This window comes from Pelmatolapia mariae, linkage group LG1 (genome assembly GCF_036321145.2).
Source record: "Pelmatolapia mariae isolate MD_Pm_ZW linkage group LG1, Pm_UMD_F_2, whole genome shotgun sequence".
NCBI classification, from domain to species: domain Eukaryota; kingdom Metazoa; phylum Chordata; class Actinopteri; order Cichliformes; family Cichlidae; genus Pelmatolapia; species Pelmatolapia mariae.
In genome coordinates this window covers 34,171,512-34,196,779 of record NC_086227.1, presented here as the reverse complement: position 1 = coordinate 34,196,779, position 25,268 = coordinate 34,171,512, and the positions used below count along the sequence as shown (strand labels likewise).

Genomic DNA, 25,268 nt, shown 5'->3' with positions numbered 1-25,268 from the left:
ATGATATGAACTATAATAAGTCAGAATCGCGTGTATCACACTGACTACTCTGAACTTAAAACCGCTGGTCGCTCTCAGGACTCGGCTTATATGATGCCATGTTAGTTTTTCTCAGTAAGTCTCTGTGCTCTTTACCCATAGCAGCTCACCACAAGCCATTTTTACTTTACACCCACTATTCTATCTCACTGAATTACAAACAGCCAAATCTAAAGTCAGCACAGAATACAACAACTCTTATGCAACAAGGTTCTGGGGCTACAGCTTTTTGGACATGTAAGGACATGCACAGATAATATTCCAGGCCAAACTAAAAGAGGAAGCCTGTACTCAGGCACAGACATCTACCAAAGGGCTGACTTTAGCCAGCAGCCAAGAAAAACTGGATGAGATCATTTGCTCAGTTTTGTTATGATTTTTTTTAAAATATCTATTTCTGCTCAAAAACCGGAAGTTATTCTTAATCCCCCGGGAAGACTTGCATCCCCTACACTCATGTGAGCAAGAGGAAGCTAGATTTTGTATACGTATGTACAGTGGGGCAAAAAAGTATTTAGTCAGCCACCGATTGTGCAAGTGCCCCCACCTAAAATGATGACAGAGGCCAGTAATTTGCACCAGAGGTACACGTCAACTGTGAGAGACAGAATGTGAAAAAAAAATCCATGAATACACATGGTAGGATTTGTAAAGAATTTATTCGTAAATCAGGGTGGCAAATAGGTATTTGGTCACCTCAAACATGGACAATCCCTGGCTCCCACAGACCTGTAACGTCTTCTGTAAGACGCTTTTCTGTCCCCCACTCGTTACCTGTATGAATGGCACCTGTGCGAACTCATCATCTGTATAAAGGACACCTGTCCACAGCCTCAAACAGTCAGACTCCAAACTCCGCCATGGCCAAGACCAAAGAGCTCTCGAAGGACACCAGGAAAAGTATTGTAGACCTGCACCAGGCTGGGAAGAGTGAATCTACAATAGGCAAGCAGCTTGGTGTGAAAAAATCAACTGTGGGAGCAATCATCAAAAAATGGAAGACATACAAGACCACTGATAATCTCCCACGATCTGGGGCTCCACGCAAGATCTCATCCCGTGGGGTCAAAATGATCATGAGAACGGTGAGCAAAGATCCCAGAACCACACGGGGGGACCTGGTGAATGACCTGCAGAGAGCTGGGACCAAAGTAACAAAGGTCACCATCAGTAACACACTAAAACGGCAGGGAATCAGATCCCGCAGTGCCAGACGTGTTCCGCTGCTGAAGCCAGTGCATGTCCAGGCCCGTCTGAAGTTTGCCAGAGAGCACATGGATGATACAGCAGAGGATTGGGAGAATGTCATGTGGTCAGATGAAACCAAAGTAGAACTTTTTGGTATAAACTCAACTCGTCGTGTTTGGAGGACGAAGAATACTGAGTTGCATCCCAAGAACACCATACCTACTGTGAAGCATGGGGGTGGAAACATCATGCTATGGGGCTGTTTTTCTGCCAAGGGGACAGGACGACTAATCCGTGTTAAGGACAGAATGAATGGGGCCATGTATCGTGAGATTTTGAGCCAAAACCTCCTTCCATCAGTGAGAACTTTGAAGATGAAACGCGGCTGGGTCTTCCAACATGACAATGATCCAAAACACACCGCCCGGGCAACAAAGGAGTGGCTCCGTAAGAAGCATTTGAAAGTCCTGGAGTGGCCTAGCCAGTCTCCAGACCTCAACCCCATAGAAAATCTGTGGCGGGAGTTGAAAGTCCGTGTTGCTCGGCGACAACCCCAAAACATCACTGCTCTCGAGAAGATCTGCATGGAGGAATGGGCCAAAATACCAGCTACTGTGTGTGCAAACCTGGTAAAGACCTATAGTAAACGTTTGGCCTCTGTTATTGCCAACAAAGGTTATGTTACAAAGTATTGAGTTGTATTTTTGTTATTGACCAAATACTTATTTGCCACCCTGATTTACGAATAAATTCTTTACAAATCCTACCATGTGTATTCATGAATTTTTTTTTCACATTCTGTCTCTCACAGTTGACGTGTACCTCTGGTGCAAATTACTGGCCTCTGTCATCATTTTAGGTGGGGGCACTTGCACAATCGGTGGCTGACTAAATACTTTTTTGCCCCACTGTATGTGCTCATGCTTCAAGAGCCTGAATTCTGTGTCGCTGAGTGGGTACAAGTAGATGCCTTATACATGAGATATAATTCAAGTGGAGAAATACAAATCTATAAATAAATATAAACTAAACTAAACATGCCACAGAAAAGGGCATATTTAAAATAAAGCACGCCCTGTATTCAGCACAACCCAAAAGCAGAAGCAGATTATCTTGTTTTTCATAATTATTCATAGCCAAAATCAAAACTAAAAATAAAAGTAGATTAATTAACCAACACTAGCAAAGGATGGCTCGAGGAATCCTGAAGCTGGCAGAAACATAACCCTATAAAATTCAGCTCCCGTCAGCTGCTCTTAGGGGTGGGGAGCCTCTTTACATCATAGTGTTGTTAGACTTGAGGGGGTGGGGGTATACAATTTTTCTGTAGAATAACCATGAGCTCCTTTAACACACATCGGTGAGAGAGCAGGTCAACACAGTCAGCTCTTAATGAAAGGAGGGTAGTCAGTTCACAGCACCGACAAACATTATGGTTTTATAATGTTTCAATCAGCCCAATTACAACCCCAATGGGACATCACCACTTTGGGCCGAGTGATACCACTGAATAGTGTGTCATACTGGACAAAAGTAGGTGCTATCCTGACATAAAGATTGTGAGACTTCCTTAATTGTAAAATCTTACACAATGGTTCTGTCACTTCTGTGACCAGGCAAAAATCTAAAATAGTCTGAGCCTAACACAAACAATCCAAAAACATGAAAATATCAGATAAATAAGCTGCTTCAAGTATTTATTGAGCAGCAAAAGTCCATATGTTTTTTCAGACACTGACAAGTTGTTTTCGCTAATTAGCACATTCCTACGCTGAGAGGCTGAACTAAAGATGGATCTCAACTGCATAATACGGCACAGATTTGAGTATCACTAATATAGAAAATCATCTTTCCTCATTAGAGCACTTGAAAGAGTTCATGAAGTCTCAATCGAAACTTTGTAATCAAAGGAGTCAGCAGTTTAAATCATATTTGGGAAATTAAAGTTTCCATATTGGCATCAACACTGCTTTATGAGTCCCGCAGCAGACACCACAACATGACAGGCGCAGGATTATTTCTTGTTTCTGCTTCGAGAAGAAACAAGGTCACAAGTTTAGTTATTACCAATGTGTTCCTACATGACAACTGACAACTGGGCAAACCACATCCTGCTCGCTCATACTACAACATGTAGACAACATTAAAGGGGAAGGCTGCCATATCATGACATCGCCAGATCTTTTCAGTTAAGATACGAAATCCACACTGACCTTTGACCTCAACTGCTGCAACAAAGCTTAGTCTTGACCACAGTGCATGGGTGGCTCGATGCAAAAACATTTTGCCCCTTTTTACGTCATATTTCCACTATTAGCAGACATTCCAAAAATGAACGTGCGTGAGAATGTTGGAGTTGCAAGTGCTGGTGACACAAGTGGACTCAGGGAGTTTTTCTCAGTCTCCACCCCCTCACAGCTGTCTGTCACAACTAGCAGGGGACTGTGAGTTTTGACAGCTGTCCTCCTCCCTCTGTGTCAAACAGACCCCAACACCACTACCACAGCACACATAGAAAAGGCTCAGAGAACAGGTGTAAAAGTTGCTCATGAGTCGACGGGTGGTTGGGGCTGCTGGCCAAGTGTGAAAAAGGTCAGATACATATACTTTATATATATTATATCACACCCACTTTTTTGCACATTTCATGCAATCTCTCTAAATTGATCTGCATATACATATAAAAAAAAACCCAGAAAAGGGGACAAGATTTTTGGTTTCTATTTAAAGTCAACTTGTAGTAAAGGAGGATTTCGTTTCCTGAAAGTAAACAGTCTGCCTAGCGAGCAACAGAGGGGGCACATCTGATACAGACTCAGCATTTTATTAGCTTTTTAAAAAATGAATCTAAATTCATAAACCAGCAGACACAAACAGAAAACTTGGCCTTGGCTGCAGAGATACACGTCACTTTTTAACCACAGGAGCTTTCCCCTGAGAGTAGAAACTCTTGAAGGAATTTCAACTGCATTTCCACTGCAGAGACCTGGGTCTAAATTAAACTCTGGGGAAATTATTTCCCCCCCCCCCCCCCCAAAGTCCCTACTTGGTAGGCAGTACTTTGTCAAAGCATGGAAACTTTGGGGATGGGGCTTGAAGCAATGAATACTTCTGATTGGTCAAGGACTCTTCTGTATTGCCACCTACTGGTCTACAGTAGGCGGCGACAGTTTTTTGTATAGCTGCACGCAGAAAAGAACTGTCAAACTGTTCTAGCTTTCTTTGTTTCTTGCAGAGGGTATAAAGAGCCCCTTTAGTCCTTTCAAACAATCCTTGCATTTAAAGAAATGCAGCTTTATACTGCAGTGTATACTACTTTTTGATTACTCCAATTCAAATAATTTGAGTTTAACTGCAGGTAAAAACACCTCGAAGTGATTCGATTAGATAAAACTTTATTAATCCCTCGGGTGGGTTCCTCTGGGAAATTCAGAGGGTTAAAAATAAGTGTAATGTGCAGCTAAAATAATATAAAAGTAGATACAATCTAATCTAATTTCGAGTCTGAAATAATCGGCATAGTAACAAAAGAAATTAATAAAAAATAATCTGTTGGGTTAGAAACATTCTTCTCTGCAAGTTTTCCCTGTTAGGAAAAACACTTATCTCAGCTAAGTGTAGATTTTATCAGAACTTTCATATAAAATCTTATTTATGTTTTCTTCAACCTATACTTTCTTGTCCTGTGTTTTTTCATGTTAAATGTGTAGAAGATTCTCTGTCTAACTGGGCTGATTTATTACACATAGGAGGTGTTGAAGATTCCAGTTAACCTTTCTAAAAAGTTGATCAAAGTGCATCAGACTACCTTCGAAATACACCATCATCTTGCTGTTTCTTTTTCTTTTAGTGACCTTTGTCTGCAGACTGGTTCAGTTCATAATCAGGTATCACTTCACCATCTGCATTTCAACACGTTCACAAAATTAAACATCTGTTTTCTAAATTCAGCAAGTGCAAAGGACAAAGTTCTCATACTTCTGACTAGAGGATGTTACCATACAGCCTCCTATTTTTCACAGAGATAAAAATCTGTCTGCACACAGTTTACAGAGTATATTAAACAAAACAGCAATTCAAACCTTCCAAACGGCACATGCAGAAACATCCAGCATGATTCCTGTAAATATGGGAAATGAGTTCCGATAAACAGAACAAGGCTTTACCTAAAAGTATTGCATGACCTACAATGCTCTAAAGCAGAACAATGACTTAACATATGTTAGCAAACCACAGCAGACATGCACCACAACATGTACCAGACGCATGATGGGATAATTCATCCTAGAGCACAACAATGCACATTTTTATTTTTATTTTTTATTCTATTTTTTTTTTTTGTTATTATTATTACTATGTGCATATTAGTATTGTACAGCACTTTGGTCTACCAGGTGTGTTTTTAAAGTGCTATATAAATAAATGATGATGATGATGTTCTGCAGCCACGAGAAGAAGCCTCAGCTGTTCTTTTTTTTTTCTTTTAATGTGTGATCAAGTCAAATGAAATGTCTGCAGTCACTGAGGTTTTGCATAAACTTGTAATTATTAAAATTATGGTAAATGGCCTGTATTTGTGTAGCCCTTTACTTAGTTCCTAAGGACCCCAAAGCGCTTTACACTACATTCAGTCATCCACCCATTCACACACTGAACACTGACTGCTACTTATGTAGCTTGTTTGCCTTTAAGTCTCCTTTATTCTGTCTTTTCTACAGAGAGAAAGTGTTGTATATTGCAACTTTCATGCAATACTTCACGTACAGAATAGGGCTAAATGCTGCCTGATCACCCACAGCAAAACAGTATCACAAAGGCCTTTTCAACCAACAGAAAATTTTAATTACTTCACAAAACACAATGTCTAGCACCAAGATTACTCCTTAGCAAGTTTAGCATGCCTTTTTGTTTTTTTCCCCCCAAGTCTTTAAAAGTAAAGATGACAACGGTGTCTCCAGACAACACAGAGATCAGATCTGACAAGGTCTGGTTCTCACCAAGAACCAATGTTTCAGTTTCCAAACAAATATAGAGTACAGGTCAAAGGTTGGAACACACCGCAGAGCGTGGGCGTTTCTCATTATCTGAGACACATTAAAAAGTAAGTAAGTAAGTAAGTAAATAAATAAAATAACATGCACCAAAGCACAGAGTGAAACTTACAACTGTACACAGCGAACATGAAGCCTTTGCAACAAATTCTTTATAAAGGTAATAATTACTTACAAATTTTTCTGAACAAATAAAATTTGCAACAGAACAACAATGATATTTATAAATGAGAAATTTTACAGTGCCAATTCTAATCATTTTAATTCACTGTAAAGGTGTATTCATAGCTTAGTCTTCCTCTAACTGAGCTGTCGAGCATATTTAGTTAAAAAAAAAAAGCTAGGACCAAAATACCAAATTACCAAATTTCCTGGTTCAACAAAAGCTCAGCTGGGTCACTGAAGAAGTCAGGTGATGTTATTTGATTACTATGATTACTTATAATATGGAATGCAATGAAAATAATGAACTAGTACAAGTGTATCCAAACTTTGGATTGACTCTTATTTTTGCAGTCCAGTTGCGTAAGACTGTGCATATCGACTTTGAAAAAGGTGTGAGTATCGACTTTCACCTGGAAAGTTTTTGCAGTCAGTAAAATCACATTGACCTTTGACACCAAAAACCAAAAGATCATGGAGAACTTTTCTTCTGTAGCCAAACAAATACTGTGAGCTACTTTGATTTTGACCTCTATCTGAAAGGAGCTTCCAGTCACCATTAATGTTCCTACACAATAAGAATAATAATCTACAGCAAGTCGTTCTGTTGGCTCTAGAAGGCCGTGCTGATGCCAACATCTCCCATCTCACAATGATAGCGCTATGTATTACACCTACCAATATGATCATGTGAGAATAGCATGCTACCATGCTAAACTCATCCTCCAGTTTTAAAGATGTCACTACGTTTAAACCAAAGTACTGAATGCAATGAGACTTGACCAGACGATGGCACTGAGTCAGAGGGCTGCATATATAAACCACCTTTCATGGAAAACAGCAGTCTGACGCAGTCCACTACAACACCACCGTTGACCTGAATGATAAAGCATACTATTCAAACAACATATTACCTATGACTGGATATCACAGGCATCATGAGAGTAGGCTGTAATTAATAAAGTGGTCATTAAATGTATATTACAAAAGCATTCAATTAAATTGGTAAGTAAATTTAAGTAAATCAGGGACTGATTTCAAGCAACAACTTAAAAAACTACTTTTGCAGTGGTTGAAACATGGATTACATCCCTCTGTTGCCAAGTTAACTAAATAAATAACTATCAGAGAGAAAGAAAGGGAGGGCAGAAAGCATGTGGCTTAATGAGGAAGAAAAGGAAGTGATGTCAACTGATCCCAGCTGCAACAGAGGAAATCCCACCCTCACCCACCCTTCCATTTTTACTTCCACTTGACACCCATGGTTCTTATCCCTTCTATTTCCATGTTTGCCTTTTTTTTGTTTCCTCAGTATGTCTCATCCATTTCAGCCTCTTTTCCTCTCTCCCCCTGTCACACACACTGATGTTTCATCTGTTTTCTACTGCAGATAAAAGGCAGTTTGTTCTCCGCCTGATCCAGCTCATCGATCTGTTGGTCTTTTTTTATTGAGACCAGTCTCCCTACAGACAGACTCATCTTATGAAGGTCAAAGAATCCCTTTTTCTTATCTTGCTGTGGCTGTTGCCCAAACTCAGACATATCTGTGTCAACATCTAAAATGTTTCACATTAATATTTCTCCTACAGTCATTGCCCATACTGAGTGAACTATATCCCCATGGCAACAATCAACCACTTGCTGCACTGACAAGTGAGCTGATATTTTTCCCAGCTACACTTCCCTAGTGACTCGAGGAATCTGCTACTGTGGTCCAGGCATAAATGACGTGATAAAAAGTGGGCATAAATAAATTTTTAAACTATGCAATGTCAAGACATTTTTAACCACAAGTGAAAATACTAAATTATCTTACATGTTACCAAGTTGGTGGCGAGACTTCCTTCTAGAAGGAAATTGTCTAAGCCTTTAAAACTAGTGTTCCTATGCTAACATTAAATGATTTATGGGGTCAATTCCAGAAATTTCATACACGATCAACTGGGATATCACCAAATATTGTTGTGGACTTTACTGAAATATAAAGCACAGCATCACCTTATTTGTAAGCACAATGCTATTTAACATTCAAATATAATACACAGTGAGTCTAGCCTATATTGGTCAAAAGTCCCACAGACAACCCGAACTATATAACGACACTTCCTTCTCATTTGGGTTTTCAGTGTTTCTTTCCTAACAGCAGTCTTCTAAATCAGTATGAGCCCTTGTTGATACAGAGATGAAAATCTTATTAGAGTGTGCATGTTCTGGCCCTTTTCACAGCAATCAGGGTCACTGGTCCCCATCTGTTCTGTATCTAACTTTTCATCATCTGTGTGTGCACATGCTGGCAAACCACACCAAGTCAACAGCCCATGTTTCTACTTAAAGTCTCATTTGCATGATGTTACTTAAAAAACTTTTAAAGTAGCCTCATAACATCTCCAAGTGTCAGCAGACTTAGACACTTAAAAGTGTGGTTTCAAGAATATTAGAGCGCAAAGGCAGCCTGGGCACGTGTCATGGGTGACAGGTTAACCACTCAACCATTTGGCTTGTAAGTGGAAACTTTTTTTAATGTCAGACTAGAAACAATAGAACGAGATCGGGCTCTAACAATACCGATATCAGGCAACAAAATCTTATCTTTGTCAAAGTTGGTGTTTTAGGTCATCTGAGTATCTCAAACTAGGAGAAAGAAAAAGCTACTTTCACAAGTTCACAAACGAACTGCTGCTCTAATGCTAAGTCTCAAACAATGTAACGATCTTACTTGATGTCAGTGCTACTTTAACCAGGCCAAAGAGAAACATAGTATCACTTCAAACAGGATACAGGCTTAATCAGCGCTAACACTAATACACACGACCCAAGAGCAAAACATTTCTTGCTAACAGCAAAGTACCCATGTCAGGCAGATTGCTGTAAAAGGAACCAAAGAAAAAGTCATAACAGAAATAACCGTTAAGAAATTAAAAATATCCATTCTGTCAATTTTGACATGAAAATTTAGAGCAGCAGGAGCTGCCGGTAACTCTTACCTGAGTGCTGAGTATTGCAAGGCTGATGGAACGACGTCTCTCTGTCTCGGTGGATCTACAGAGAAACAGGAAGACACTGAATCACTCTCAGCAACATGTGATCATCACCCACAAAGAAATAATGATGCAGACCAGCATGTCTGTTAGGAAGTGTTCCTCCGAACACAGGATGGGAGGCACCGATAAGACACCCTTTATAACAGCGGTCTTAAGAGTATTCACAGGATTTAGTGACTACACTTGGGCTCTATCTCCATCCCCCCCGAGGAACTGTCTGAAAAGATCCAACTTTTTCAGCCTTCAGCGCTCACAGTCACACTGACACCAACTCACACACACACACACACAGTGCCTGTCAGAGCTCTGTGGCTGGCTGTGAACACGCAGCGCTGTGGCTCCGCTTCCTCTGTGGTCTCTACAACAGCTGTGTATATGTGTGTGTGCATTTGTGTGTGTGTATATGAGCTGGTTTTAGCTACAAAAGCCTCGGACTCCCTCCCTCCCATCTTTGCAGGCAACACAAAAGATTCAACAGTTTGGACGAAGCCGTGCAGATTTGAATGACAGCACTGAGTGTGAAACTAAGAGTCAGAGAGAAGCTCATTGTGCTTTAATGAACTCCATCAATTATATCTAGCTAAAGATGATTAACTTTGACTTTCAATGTGTGGTTCATGCAAAGTCACAAGGAAACTAAAATCTGATTACTAATTTATTAACAAAGCCAGATTACCAAACCCAGACACTTTAGATAATTACAAACCTCATGCCGGTTGAAAATGCAGTTTTTTTTAAGGGGTCAAGTGCTTTCTGAAGTGAACTGACGCTACTGTCATTTACAGATATCACCTTCTTTAAGATGCTTGTATGACCTCCTTCAATAATTTGTTTCCTCTTTTCTTTAACTTCCTCCTCACTTTAACATTTAACTCCCAGCCCCAGCAAGCTCGGATCAACACGCTTAAGCATGACCCTGTAAACTTTAAGATTCATGCAAAGAAACCTGAAGGAACAGTATAAACAGGTCGCTAGTCTAAAGACCTCAAATGTTCATCTGATGAAGGAATTGTTGGAATCAAAGAAAGCTGTCCCCCCACAAGCTTAATTCACCGTGACTGTATGGATGCAGTAGTTTTTATCATACAAGTAAAAGTGGTTCTGTAATGGCAAAAACTGAATACCTTCAAATGGACAGGCCAGTGATCAGAGTAGAAAAAACAAAAAAGGGGAACAACTTACTTTTTTTTGTTTTTTGTTTGTTTTTTTGTTTAGCTAGCATCTAGTTAACTTCGCATGAAATAAAGACAAAGGCAGCAGACAAAAACAGCTTGTCTCACTTTTTTTAAAGGTAAGAAGTAGAAGTAGTATCTGCTTGCAATTACAAGCAGAGGCTGAAAAATGCCCGTTACAGTATCCCAAGCTTCCAGATCAGCATCCAAGGAAGCAGAAGATTTTTCAACTGAGGTTCAGACTGCGAGGGCCTGAGCCCTTGATAGCCACCCAATCCAAGTGTTACTGAACCCTATGGCCCCTCCTTGTTGGTGGTGGTCCAAGTAGTTACTTCAGACACTTAAGGATGTGCTAAGGCCTGGCCCCAGGCACTCACCTCGATCACGCCTCCTCCCAATTCCTCGTCCCATAACTGTCAAGTACACACACGCTGGGGTTCAGTATGCTGCCCAAAGGCACTTCAACATGCGCTGGAGAAGCCAGGCATTTCGTTTCATCAAAAATGTTAGAGTCATAAGCAACAAAGTAACAAAACAGACTATTAAAAACAAAAAGAGGAAAAGAAATCATAGCTAAACAAGACTTAATATAATGCTCAGGGGGAAAAAAGAGAAGAGAGACTGAAACAAAAAACAAAAGCAAAAAAAACCCATATAACACAGAATGATAAGTGAGTCCAAGCCAACTAACAAGGTCAACCCACCCCCAGAATGCTTTGAGGGTGAGGGAGCTGATCTCAGCTTTTATAAAACTAACCCTGTGCTATCTATTGAGGAGCCCACTGAGAAGCAGAGAAACACTGCACTCTGTTTTCCAGGCCTGGGAGTGGCACGTATGATCTTCCCATTTGCATTCCTACAAAAACACTGACAACTAATTGCATACCAACTGGCCCCATGTACAGGCACCTACATCATGCATGCATGCACCCACATGACAAACACTTACTTATGCTTCCTTTCCCCGCCCCTCATCAAGTCTCACATGCACACAACAAAATCCCCCACATTCACAGATGCATGCGTAGAACACACAGACTTCTTCTTCGTCTCTCACAGCTGTGTTCAGATATCAAACAGAGCCCGCTGAGAGAGAACAAACACGCTGACGAGGAAAGACTAGCTGGTCACAGAGGGCGCCAGCACACACACACAAACACAGACAAATGTGGACGCATAAATGCATACACAGGTTCTGGTCAGAGGTAAAATGACTGCCAGAGATTGCAAAAAATTAAAAAGGAAAAAAAAAGGACGACAAGACTCGACCCTTAGCAGAGGACAGGAGCAGCAGGACAACTTCAGAACAAAGAATTCAACGAGGCAAGAGAAGCAGCTCTGTGTGTTTTAATACTCTACTCCACAGTGTGTTTTGGCACTAATTATAAAATGAACTGAACCCTTAGGTATGATGAAGTATGAAGTGGATACTTAACCTAAGAAGTAGTGATACAGTGTGTGCAAATTCCTCCTTTTTATACACGAATATTACTCAAATATTACTGATGTATTTCCTTTATTTTGGCAGTGTGTTGCAGGCTAAGGTATGAAAGGTGAGTGCGCACAGCTCAGTCTGGACAAAACAAAAGCCTTTTCGATTTCAGTCACAGCATCAACTTCTTTCTCTTCTCAGTTCATATGTTCCAATTCAGTTCTATCATGCCTACTGCAGAGCAGCTATAATGCTTGCACAAAAGTCATTGATTTGCTTAAGGACAAGTCATTTTTATGATTGTTTCACTGAGAAAAACATCGACTCAAAGGCAACAATATACTACCAAGAAGCAATTTAAGGGCCATAAAAATGATGAGAAATAAAAAAGGAGGAAAAAGTCAGAGGCATGCGCACATTAAAAATGTGTTTATTTTTCCTCACAGACGCACCATGGATAAATGTGGCAGGCGATGTGGTTAGTATGCTCGATATAAACCAAGACGCACAATGATTCAGCCAGTAAAGCAGCCACTCATTTAATCAGTTGAAGAAATCACACATTTATCAAATCAGCCAGTTAGCAGGTCTGCTAAACAGCTAGCCATTCAGGAACTGGTCCCCCATCTGAAAGCTGGCAGCCTCGATTCTGAACAACACAGAGCATATTTGTATTGCCGGGGGAATCTAAACTGTACCCAGTAAAAACACATCTGGTTTAAAAATAAAAAGGCGGGATGGTTTGTCTATACGCCGGGGCACGCAGGACTTGGACGGCTGCCTTGTTTCTAAACAGGCAGGCGGCCAGTGAGGCTCTGCAGCAATGAAGGATGCCATGGTGGAATGAATGACTGTATCCAGTCCAGCATGTATACATGGTCTCATCCCTGAGGCCTGGTAACAGCAAACCCGTGGATGAATTTACTCTGCGGTGCACCTTGGAAGGACTTTTATGAATTGTTCCATTCATAGAATGACCTCGTGATTAACGCTATCAAAAGACTGCAATAAAAAGGGCCAAGAAGGTGCCACAAATAGAACAGCTATTTTTCGTATCTTTAAATCACATCACAAATGCTCTAAAAGAGCCCAAATAAAGAAATATCTGGGTTTGCCGAACCAAGAGTGTAGTACAACAGAATATACACCTATTAGCCTAAACATTAAATTCCAGTCTGTTATTCTGGAGGTTCCCCTTGTGCCACAAGGCAGCTCTTACCCATCTCTGGACCCAGATGGTTTAGGAGTATGTGGCATCTGGTGCCCGGATGTTTGGGTCCTGCAGATGCTCGCTCGAGATCTGGATATTTATGGCACATTGGGGGCCATATTGGGGTGTGCTTGTTCTGCAGTAATGTTTAGGTAGAAGTATAACCTGGCACCTGAAGGCCAGTACTCAAGATTTCCCAGCAGAACATCGCAATAGGATTCACTTTACCTGTCAGTGGTTTTATCGTTTATGGCTGATAGGTATATTTACTGTAGTACTATGTTAGTATAAAGGGTTATTCACAGTTACTGTAGATGGTAAGTGGAGTGATGATGTGTTTTGTGATTCCAGGCCAGCAAAGATGCTGGGATGTGAAACACTGGTTGGAATGAAGTCATTTGGCCGAATGCCTGTTTCCATCTGAGGCCAGAGGAAACCGTTAGCCCAAAGCAGCCTTTTTCCCACACCATCATATCTCTCTCTCTCTCTCTCTCTCTCTCTAACTCACTTGCACACACCCTTGCTATTTCATACCTCCGGGGTAAAGAGGAGCTGACATTTGGAACAAGTTTAGAAAGTGACAACAGACTAAAGAGAGGTGTTACATATACCAGAGCAAGTCTCTTCACAGATTTTCCTCTGCTCTGCCCTGAGTCTGGATGTCACGACCAGCAGACACTGTGACAGTAAACACCCCATATCAAACGCCCACTGCTGCGTAGTTACTAGTTTATTTTATGCACGATAATTAATAGTCCAGCCATCAGTAAGTGATTATTAGTTTAGATTATAGTTTATAGTCTTCAACCAATAGGAAACAGTCCAGCTGAGTCATTGGCTAAGTGCGACTTAAATAAAACGAGGCTCATCACAGTCTGTTGACACCTATTTTGGTTCAATTTTACAATTACAAACAGTTTTAAATGACTTTACAGTATTTGCCTTTATCACATAATAATTAAGACTAAAACTGTCTGAAACAGAAACCTATTTAAAATAAAGAACCAGATAAAGTGAGGGTATTACAGTTTAAAGGGAAAGAAACAGCAAAACCAGATACATCGTAATTTCACTTATTTTTGTCAATGTTTGACAGTTGTAACCAACTGATGACAGACTTTACCATGCTTTTTGAGTAAATATATTACCATCTACTCTAGATAGCTGCATAGATTAGTTTTTACAGTCTGTGAAATTCTTTCCCGAGCCTGTATCTAGAAATTATCTCTAGATCGATAAGTTAGTGAACATCATTTTCTCATTACTATTTGAGATTTGACAGGAAAAGCCTGATTTTGTTCTATCTGGAAAAATCTCTGGTCATATTTAAAATGTGTAAAATGTTTAAATGATCATCAATTTTTTTAACTTACCCTGCTTACAAATCAAACCAGTCACTTAATGTCCCTTGATGGAGTTTCCTCCACCTGTGACCGCTAACCAGTGACATCTAGGGTTGTGTAATATGACAAAATATAATGGATGCTGACTGCAACACAACAAATATCTCCCGCCACCTAGAATCACATGAAAGAGTGTCGAGAGAGCTAACAATAAGAAGCAAAAAAAAGAGCCGTTAGGTGCTCAAAATAAACCAGAATGTCAAACGCTAAAATAAGCTTTGATGTGAGGCACGCTAAATACTTACAAAGATGGAAGGAGATAACAGTGGAAACTTTTAAAGACATGGTCTGAATTTACACTGTTGGTCAAAAAACCCGACTCCAGGTACACAATGCCCAGCAGAAAATGCTTTACACAAGTCAAGTTGCGTTGTTTATATTACGAGTGTCAGGCCAGAGTAGAGGATGAAATCAAAAACGCAGCATACAACGTTACAAGAGATATGTGGACGAGCCAAACAACTCATCCCTGTATGATGTTAACGGTGCACTTCATCTGAGCACTTCACTCTGCAATAGATGCCTATTGTCCTGATAACCATAGAGCAGAATTGGAAGCCAGGGGCCTCAGGAAAGCTCTTGAGTAGCGGTGACTGCGTGAGGGTCATCTATGTGTGTCACTACGGATAACGCCACGATTTTTAGAGCGTTTACTGAACACTTATTGAAAACTGTTCTATATTTTATACATTAAAATGTTATGGTTACATTCTTAGTCAAACATTTTCCCAGATGTTCTAAATAAAAAAAACAAAAATAATCACATATGAAACAATATGAAATAAGCTATATTGGGATATGAGGTTTTGGTAATATCTCACTCTGTCCGAGCGAAAACTTAGAAGAAGCAAGTTTTTCTTTGTCTTTACTAAACAGGGATCTATTATGATTAAGATTTTAGTTACATAAGTTCCTATTGCTTTGATCAACAGTGCACAGGTCTCTGAGCTGCAGCAAGGAGAAACTCCACAGTGGAAAAATGTTGTAAAAGGTTCTATATATGCAGAGAAGGGAAAGTGCCTTTTGGGCTTTAAATAGCACAGGTTTTGGGAGCTATAAACATCTCATTTAGAAAGATTCCATCGAAGCCCCGCTACATTTGGTTTAACACAGAACCTTTACAACACAGTAAGGGCACCTCTGAGCGAGAGGGAAATTAGGGTATAGCGAGACATTTTCAGCAACTTTATCTTCTGCTTTAGTTTGCCAGACAAGTACCCACTGAGCTGACCAAAAAAACCCCAGAAAGACCTTAAACTGTCTGAGCCTCATTAAGTTTCATACACAGTTTATTCCACAGAGACGGATAGAGCGCAGGCATCTGTCTCTGTGTCACATACAGCATACACATGCAGCGAACATCCAGAAACCACACTCCACCCAAAATAATCAGCACTCTGTGTCTGGAGGGCCACTATCAACAACCATGCAATCATCTCCCAGGGAGCAACACAACGAAAGCCGTCACAACATCCCTGGCAGAGGACTACAGGTTTGCCAACACACGCTGAAGCACTTTGTGATGCTTATGATTACCTTTTTCTAAATAAATATCTTTTCTGAACAGCTTTAATGGAGAACTCTGATGAGGCCTCCAAACTGTCTGAGGACTTGCGCTGCTAAATCACTCCAAAAGTATCCGGTTCACAGGCGTAGTTTCAGGTAATAATGTCATTTATTATCTTTAGCCTCTGTTTTATGGTTTACTTTTATGAATTAAGTTCTGCTTTAGATGCCTTACCTTGCTTTTATTGCTTTAGCCATTACATTTTATCTGTCTGGAGCACTTAACTATGCTTTCAAAGCTTCAGCTCAAATGAGCGTTAATACTGTGGCAGTAGTGGGATCACCACACCAAACGACTTTGTTTGAAAGCGCCGATAGGTAGCCTACCTTAATCAAAACCACGTCTACAGCTCTCTCCCCTTTGGCACAGAGACTATACCTCCGCTTGTGTCGTTCGTACATTTTCCCTTAAATATCCAGGGCTGCTTTATTGAACAGAAGGTTAAAAAATCCAAGAGAAACACTGTTGAGGAGAACTGAAGCAGTCTGCTAAGCTTTTCACATCTGGCCACAGAAGCAGCTTTCCACCAGACTCCAGCTCTACTCCTCCCTCCTTCCCTTCTCCCCACCTCCCTCCCATACTTTTCTTTTCCTCTGTCGTCTCAACTTCTCTCTTGACTGTGTTTGACTCATGCCTTTGCTCGCTCTCTCGCTCTCTCTCTCTCTCTGTGTGAGGCTGTGAATGCCTCTCTCTTTTTGTATGAATCAGCCATCCAGAGCATTGCATTGTTACTGTATGACAGATGACAGTGGAGCATTATTCCTTCAGTTAACGTTATTCAACAACATCAATTAACGCTGCTGAGTTTTAACACCCCCTACTGGTGAGCACCTTCTGGGTGTAACTACACCTTTTTCAAGCTTTTTTTGCCAATACCATCTCTGACATACAGTTTGTAAAATGTTAAAACTCTTAAATATCAAGATTAATCCAATATGGATATGTTATATGATAGATGCCAGCAAGGCATATGTATGCACAATCACAAACAAAAATCTATGTATAGGAAAAGAACACCATGGAGGGCTATGGTGGGGTAGCTGTAGCTCAGGAGATAACGCATGACACCCACAAATTGGAAGGTTGATGGTTCTGCTCCAGTCTCCATGCCAAATATTAACCCCAAGTTGCATCAGAGTATGAATGTGTGTGAATGTTAGATAGAAAGCACTTACACTGGGAAAGCATAGAAGAAAGTGCTTGTGTGAATGGCTGAATGAGGCAAGTTGTATAAAACGCTTTGAGCGCTCAGAGCAGAAAAGGCATTTTTGTGGACATAAAGACACTAAACGCCCAAGCCCTTATTTATTATTTCTTGCAGCACATTAAGCTCCTGCTCAAGCTGTTCTCTCTTTTAACTCCCCAAACGAGCTCAAAGGCAATATGTTTGAGTTTCTTGATAAGATCAAAAATGAGTACACACAAAGAATAATTTAGAATGCCAAGAAATCAAGCTCACTAGCAATTCTGGCAGATCAGCTGATCTCAGTGCCAGTAAAAAAAATCAGCTGAGATTCTTCTAAATATCCAACTGGCAAACTGCAGACAGGGTGTGATATTAAAGCTGATGAACACTGCCTATAGTTGCTTTGCATCCACAAGCCGCTTTGTAACCCAGCTCTGGCACAGCTCCTCTTTCATCCTGTTTCTGATTTACTCAGTGTCACATCAAGATTTCAATGACGCCTGCTCTGTTCTATAATACTGTGCGTGGGAGGGCATGGAGGTCCTAGAACAAGGCCAAACCACCAAATAGAAAAGTGCAAATAGAAAAAAACAGTAACTATAGAGGTCTGAACTAGTTTGTGTGTGTGCACATGGGCATATTTCATATGTGGCACGCCAAACAGACCTAAAAAGTGTAAAATGAAAAGAAAAAACTGTATATTGCAATAATAAAAGCAGCTGGACAAAAGCTTACAAAAACTCATCTAAACATTGTCCTGATCCTGCTTCTGATCTTTTGTATTTGCACATTTCAGTCACAAATTGCTATTAAGAAAAATTAAATTAAGCATAACAGATAGGATAAATCACAAATCAAAGTAACAAAGTTTAATCCCCCGCTGCCTCTGTAATCAAATCTATGCTGCTGGGAAGGAAGCCTGAGGTTGAGAACTCTCTGAACGATATTTGGATGGTATGCAAATGTGTTGAAGTCCCTGCTGTCTGTGGGTTGTTGCTTACATGAGAATCCAGCTTTGACCTACTTGGCTATAGTTGTCCAGTAGCACAAAGGCGTGAATCTCAGTAGCCACAAACAAATGAAGCACGGCCCTAATTGAAACTTTTACAGAGCACCAGGTGCCTCATAGCTCGAGGAGGCTGCTGAATGGCATTTTATTTTTTTAAACAGAAAGCATGATGTTTGATTCTGAAGTTCTGTTTGGTGGGTTCATATATTATTCTGCTGCAACCGATAGTTCAATTCAATTTATATGGCGCCAAATTACAACAACAGTTGCCTCAAGGCGCTTTGTATTGTGAGGTAAAGACTCTAAAATGATATAAAGAAAACAGAAAACTGCAACAATCATATGACCCCCTATGAGCAAGCACTCTGGCAACAGTGGGAAGGAAAAACTTCCTTTTAACAGGAAGAAACCTCCATCAGAACCAGCTCAAGGATGGGCGGCCATCTGCCGCAACCGGTTGGGGGTGAGTGGATGAAGACAGGACAAAGACACCCTGGGAAATAGAGCCAGAGATTAATAACAAATAATAATTAAATGCAGAGTGGTGTATAAACACACTTCTCAGCCTTGGCTGACCATTTTTCCTCACTGTAAAGACAGAAAACTGTGTACATCCATGTAAGAGTTCATTTCAAAATATAATAAAGGAACAAAGCTATTCCGTCACATGACCTTAACCACTGACTACAGGATACCCTTAGAATCTCTTATTTCATTGTGAAAATGTCTCTACAGCCCATTGCTGTCTCATTCACCAGAGGGTCATTTGTCATGTGCAGTGATTAATCAAAGACATATTTCGCCTTGAAACTGCACTTTACCAGGAAAGGTTTCCAGTACACAAAAAATTATGCAACAACTCCTCCATATTCTCCCTATAATCTATTTTGAATTGGATGAGTGGAGGAATTAAACAGAGCACACACTGAAAGCAAGGACACAAACAGAAGTTAATGGGTCCATCATATTGATCTAGCCTCACTGTGATGTCACATTAAATGATACTTATGGGTTTTGTCTAAATAACAAAGCTGTTGCATTAAAAATCCTCAACAAGAGGAGATTTTAGCTTTCACTCTCTCTCTCTGCATGCATGTGCACATGAATCCCACTTGGAAAAAGACAAAAAAACAACCTAAATCTAATCTAAATTTATCTTGTGTTCTTATCTTGAATATTTTACCCTACTTTACACTTCAAACAGACTCACAGCTGTTGATGAAAACAGTTTTCGTCTGCTTTGACGTGCAGTTTGGAGGAGAGAAAAGCATAAACTTTATGGGTCAGAGTGTCGCCGTGCAGATTGGCTAAGTCTAAAATATGAAACGGAAAAGCTGTCACACAAACGGAATCATCCAGGACTAAATTATCTGCAGTCTAAACAGCTTGAATCTCGTCAAAACACTGTCACACTCTTTTTGATTTTAATTACTTCGTTAACCTTCATCTCATTTCATGCAGCTAGTTGTTGTTGCTGTCACTTAGATTCTGTTAAGCAGTCAGGTGTTTTCCCTTCCTGCTGCCTTGAGTTTTAGAACGCACTGAAAATATATTTCATGTACACTTTAAACCACTTGAGTTCTTTTTAATTATTTTTCTAATTATTTACACTTTTACAGAATAAGTTGAATAAATAAGTGTGGCTTGTTATTGTGATTGTTCTTATCGATTGCCATAAATACTTTTGAATTCAAAAACTGTAACTTAGCATTCTTAAAAGAACATCTGAGGCTCTGTCTTCAGGCCATTCTTCACCTCAGCTTCTACTGCAGTTTGTTCAACACCAGCATGACTCCAGATTTCCTCATCATCATAGCAATTAGGGGATATTTCAAAAGGATCAAATGACAGGTCATTAAATTGGTCAGAAGAAGAAGCTCCAGTGACGCCATTGAGGTTACATCTCCCTCTGCTGGCGACCCCACAGTCCTGCACACTGTGTGTATACCCTCCTGCAGTCAAACATCTGGCATTTAGAACAAGCCGATGACTTAGACCGCAACCCAGGAATAAGCAGAGCCACTCCAGTCTATGGCTGCAGAGGAATCTGTCAGTCAGCAACATTTCAGAGTAAAGCCTCGTCTACCAAAAGCTGCATCCATGCCTTCAGTAGCTGAGCTGATAGTAAACCAACTGCATGGCAAGTCTCCCACAAGATGAAGCAGGGAAAAGTTGTGAGAGTTTATAGGAAATCAAATGCATCGGTGTTACATAAAGAAACTTCACAGAGTAATATATTCCTTTTGAAAAATACAAAAAAAAGAAAAAAAGAAAAATCCAGTCCAAGCTACAAGTCTTACAATGTTCCAGACAGCTTTCCTCCTGAACTCTTGCCAAATATCTAGCTGGCACATCAAGCTGCTTGTAAGAGAATCTGGCTGTTCTTTCTCCTCTAATATTTGTGGTGTACTTTTTCTTTACTTGAATTTTTTTGCAATCCCTGGCTATTGCTGTATCTTAAGAATGTAAAACTTAGTTACTGTTTCCAGAAAACCTGAAATTTGACTTGTGCATACTCTTAAGGATACTTTCAGCAAAACACAGCAAGTTTGGTTAAAACTAGCAGTAAAAGCCTTTTCATCCATACAGCACATTAGATTCTGTGCAGAACAAAAAAAAATCAAGTATTAGCTTTGCTTTAAATCTAGACAGATTTTAACAAACTGTGCCTGTGTTGACTTGCCATGCTAAAACGATACACAATTTCTAAACTGAATTCAGAACAGAAAACAGTAGACTCTGCATTAGCAAGAAACAGCAGCTACATCTGTAACACTCTTCCATAAACTGTACAAAAACTGCATATAAAAGTCCAGCTGTCCATGTAAGAACACAATTGTTCTTATTTCCCATTAAAACAACAAAGACTCACCTTAGCTGCATGGTCGCTGACTGTTTGGTCGGAGCATTTTTACTCCAAAAGCTACTTTGGTTGTTTCAAAGCTTCAGCAAACAGTGACTCATCTTGTGTTAATCAAACCCACATCAACAACAAAGCAGAGCTTGATAGCTGACAACAACAGAAGAGACTTCAAGCGTACCGTGGAGAAGTCTGCTCCCTCCGCTGGGCCATTTTGTTCCTCCCCTGCATCACTTAAAGTGTCTTCAGACTTGATGACATCCACCTCTAGAGAAAGGCACACAACACAATGCAATCAGTGCAATGGCAAATCTTCCAAATATAGGAATCAATAACAAGTGTTTAGAGTGAATGGTTCTGAGACTTATCTTTCCTGAGCACAGATACACTGATGAGTCACAGACTTTGTACAATAGCAAAGTAGCAGAGTGTTTCTGGATGGTTTTATTCACTATTATCCTTCCCTGAAAAGGACCATTACCACTGAATCTGAGTTTATCAGAAGCCTAAAAGTCCAGTTGGGGTTTTTTTGGTTTCTTTTATTCTATATAGCTGTGAGAGAGAATTTGGGGGCTTTATATCTTGGTATTATTAGTCAACATGAGCTGATGACTGTCATTGGAAGCTTAAAACGTCTCATAAATGATTCTACAGAAGAGAAAAATAAATAAAAACTACATCTTCTTTTGAAGCACTCACTAGTAGCAGATTAGATTTTCACCCTTCATACCCAAACTGGGAAACAACAGAAATTTTGTCTCTGACAAGCTCACCAAGATATTACCTGATGCTGTGACACTGTCATGCTGTAAATATATCCTCTAATTCATAATGACAACGCAGTCCCTGTGTGACGCACATCACAACCTTGCCCTTGACCTCTCTTTATTGGACTCGGTTCCGGCACAATTATTTCAGATGAGCAAAAACTGCCAACAGAGGACTGCTGAAGGTTCACTCTGTGAGTCTCCCTTCCTGCAACACGCTCACATCAGCTGGCTTGTGTATGTTTGTTTTACAGATTCCAGACTTGTAGCTGTGTATCTGAGGCCGAGTCACGTGCACTTGTAATGTGACTGTGCATGCTGACTTAGACTGTAGCCAGACCGTGCTTTTGTGAGTGTAAGAGAGACTAACAAAGAACATATGAATATAAAGGGTGTTGTTGTCAGACTAATCGTGGCCTAAGGTATTGGTGGTACAAACCAGCTCCTTACTTCCCATTGCATAACATGTCAAAGTGTCTCATTGTGAGCTACTATGGCATAAAAATGAGTCTGTGGATGCCAAACTTTGATCAAAGTGTTTTAAAATCCCATCTTTTTTAAAAATCAGATAATTAAGACCTACTAATAACTCTTCATTAGAATTACAATTTTCTCAAAATAATATAAAGACTCAGGACAACATATAGTCACAACAGCAATCTATCACAACGGGATGTCACAAAAAAGCTAAAACCCCTGTGAGCTCAATAATGGTGAGCTATGTGGCATTTAACTTTGCGGAGCTTTTGCCATTAATCACCTGAAGAGGACTGAATCTAATTTAGCATATTTGCTTAGGAATAAGACTTTGACAAACATATTGGCGTGTGATGCATGAGTGTGTGGACCTGGAATAAACCTGAACAAGGACTGAAATAAATCAGCATTTACCCACCTTGAGCTTTAGTGCTGCAGCTCTCCAAGGATCCATCCACAAAATCAGAGGGATTTTCAGTCATCTGATTCTCAGTATGAAGTTCTATGGATCCTTCAGTCTTAGGTGAAAGTGCCGTTATTTCCGAGGAACTTAGATCAGTACTATTTGAAAGCGCAATGTCATCCTGTGGGATAGACAAAGTGATCTGATTCTCAGGTGGCCTTTCCTCTGCTGTTATCTCGGAATTATCCTGTTTAGGTTGAACATTTCCACTCTCATCTGCTGCCACTACCACAGGCATATCACTTGTCTCACTGGTCCGTTGAACATCCTCTTCAACTATGTTGATGACTTTGCTCTCTTCTGTTACAGGTGGCTCAGTTTCGGTAAGTACCCCGCTGCCCAAACCTGATGCTGAAAGCTCTATCCCTACATTCAGGTCAGAGCTGTTGGTCTCCTCAGTTTCACTTTCCTCCACCTGTGCTGTTGGAGTATCCTCACTCCTAGCTGAGTCAAAGGACAGATCCTCTTTGGAAAGATCTGGGGCTAGATTCTCAGTCGCTTCAGAATTTAAATCATCCAAGCTCAAGAGTTTGGGTTCTGATTCAAGCTGGGTGTCAGGCTCCGATGAGAGTCCTGTATCCACAGTTGTGAAATGTTCACTGGTTTCTTTAGGTTTAAAATCACTGGGGGCCTCAATCTCAAATCCAGCTGAGGGCTGCTGTACTATCGTTGACTGAAGTAAGTCCTGATCCTCCATAGCGACGCTGCCATGAGCGGGCTGGAATATTTCTGTTGTAGAGCTTCCAGCTGATCTGAAACTGCCATCGTCATCACTGGAGAGTCCGTGGGCCGTACCTGAGTCATGGTCAGCTTGTCGTTCAGTTGGCATCTTGTCAGGCAACGGCTCACAGTCAAAACTATCAGTCTGTGTATCTACTACGACGTCACTGAAAGCCAAAAAGACAGCTGAACTGTCAGCTTCTTCCGCAGGCAAAATGCTGCTTTCAATACTGTATCCAGAGGGTTCTACTACGTCTTCACTGTGTAGCTCTTTTCCACCGACTGCGTCAGTACAACTCCCAGAATGACAACCACTTTCTGATGCCAAACCCCACTCCTGCTCTGTAGCGTAATCCCTACCAGCTGTTTCCTGGTTTTGTTCCAGGCTGTTTATGTCTGGTAGAGGTTCCCCTTCATGGAGACCTTCTATCAACAGACATGGAACAGGTTCAGGCTCCTTGATTACATCACCACACTCTATCAGCTTTGGGTCTGGGAGGTCCATCGGGGTTGATAAAGTGTCTGTTAACCCTTCACTCTCTTCCTCGTTTGCATCTAGAGATAGTACATTACAGACATCCCGGCTGTGTTTCGCGTCTTCTTTCCCAACGTTCTCTTCTTCTTGGGAGCACTCCTTCACTTCAGAATCAGAATTGTCTGAAACCTCAGAGTATGATGATGATGCTGACTGGCCCATGATTGACTCGTTTGTGTCTCCGCTGGCCTTTAGTAGATCTGTTAATTCAGAGCTGATCTCCTCCTCCCTCCTCTTGGCTGTGCTGTCCTCTGCTTCCTGCTCAGATCTATCCTCTCCCTTCTTGGCCTCCTGTCCTTCCTGGATCACAGCCTCTCCTCTATCAGTTTCCTCTGCCTGTTTACCACAGCCTGCCTGTGGTAGAATTCCCACAGTGAGACCTTTCCCTTCAGCCTCACTCTGTACTCCTTCAGTCCTGTCAGACAAACTCAAACCCTGCATGGAAACAACAGGCCGCTCCTGTTCCTCCTCCTCCTCCTCCTCTGCTTTGGAGTAATCTCTCTCCGTGTTTGAACACACCCAGTCCTCTGGGGGAACGAGGCCATGCTCCTGGGGGTGTACTTCTGATGTTGGAGTACTCACAGTCAAACTACAGTCTTTCTCTGCATTTCCAGGCTCACTGTGTCTACAATCAACAGTGCTGCTGCTCTCCACTGGGCAATTTTCTAACCAACTCCCTTGTGTTGTTGTATCCGGGCACTCCGACGCCGTATCAGACTGCTGGAGTCGATCCAGACATGTTAAGTCTGCTTTGACACCGTCAGAACATTCAGCAGCAGTGTGCAGAGAATCAAATTGCAGCTTCAGTAAAGAAACTCCCTGCAGAATACGGAACAAGACAAAGAAAATGTTAGCTCTTCTTTAAAAAAACAAAACAAAAAAAGAAACAACAGACCTGCTCTTCAGTTCTTATCAAGCGCCGACTCTATGATTGCATAAGGTGTTCCACTGGTTATACAAATGAAGTTTGAAGGTTAAAAAAATGA

At 40.8% G+C, this 25,268-nt stretch overlaps 1 protein-coding gene across 6 annotated transcripts in view; it reads right to left on the bottom strand.

Moving 5' to 3' along the window:
- Nucleotides 1-25,268, bottom strand: part of LOC134631387 (A-kinase anchor protein 13) — a 122,829-nt gene that overhangs the window by 52,235 nt on the left and 45,326 nt on the right. For all 6 annotated transcript variants that reach the window (XM_063479671.1, XM_063479652.1, XM_063479680.1 and 3 more), the window contains exons 8-10: nucleotides 22,983-25,101; nucleotides 21,502-21,587; nucleotides 9,425-9,479 (exon numbers count right to left, since the gene is read on the bottom strand). In XM_063479671.1, the coding sequence (XP_063335741.1) occupies nucleotides 9,425-9,479; nucleotides 21,502-21,587; nucleotides 22,983-25,101 (2,260 nt within the window). The remainder of the gene's footprint in view (nucleotides 1-9,424; nucleotides 9,480-21,501; nucleotides 21,588-22,982; nucleotides 25,102-25,268) is intronic.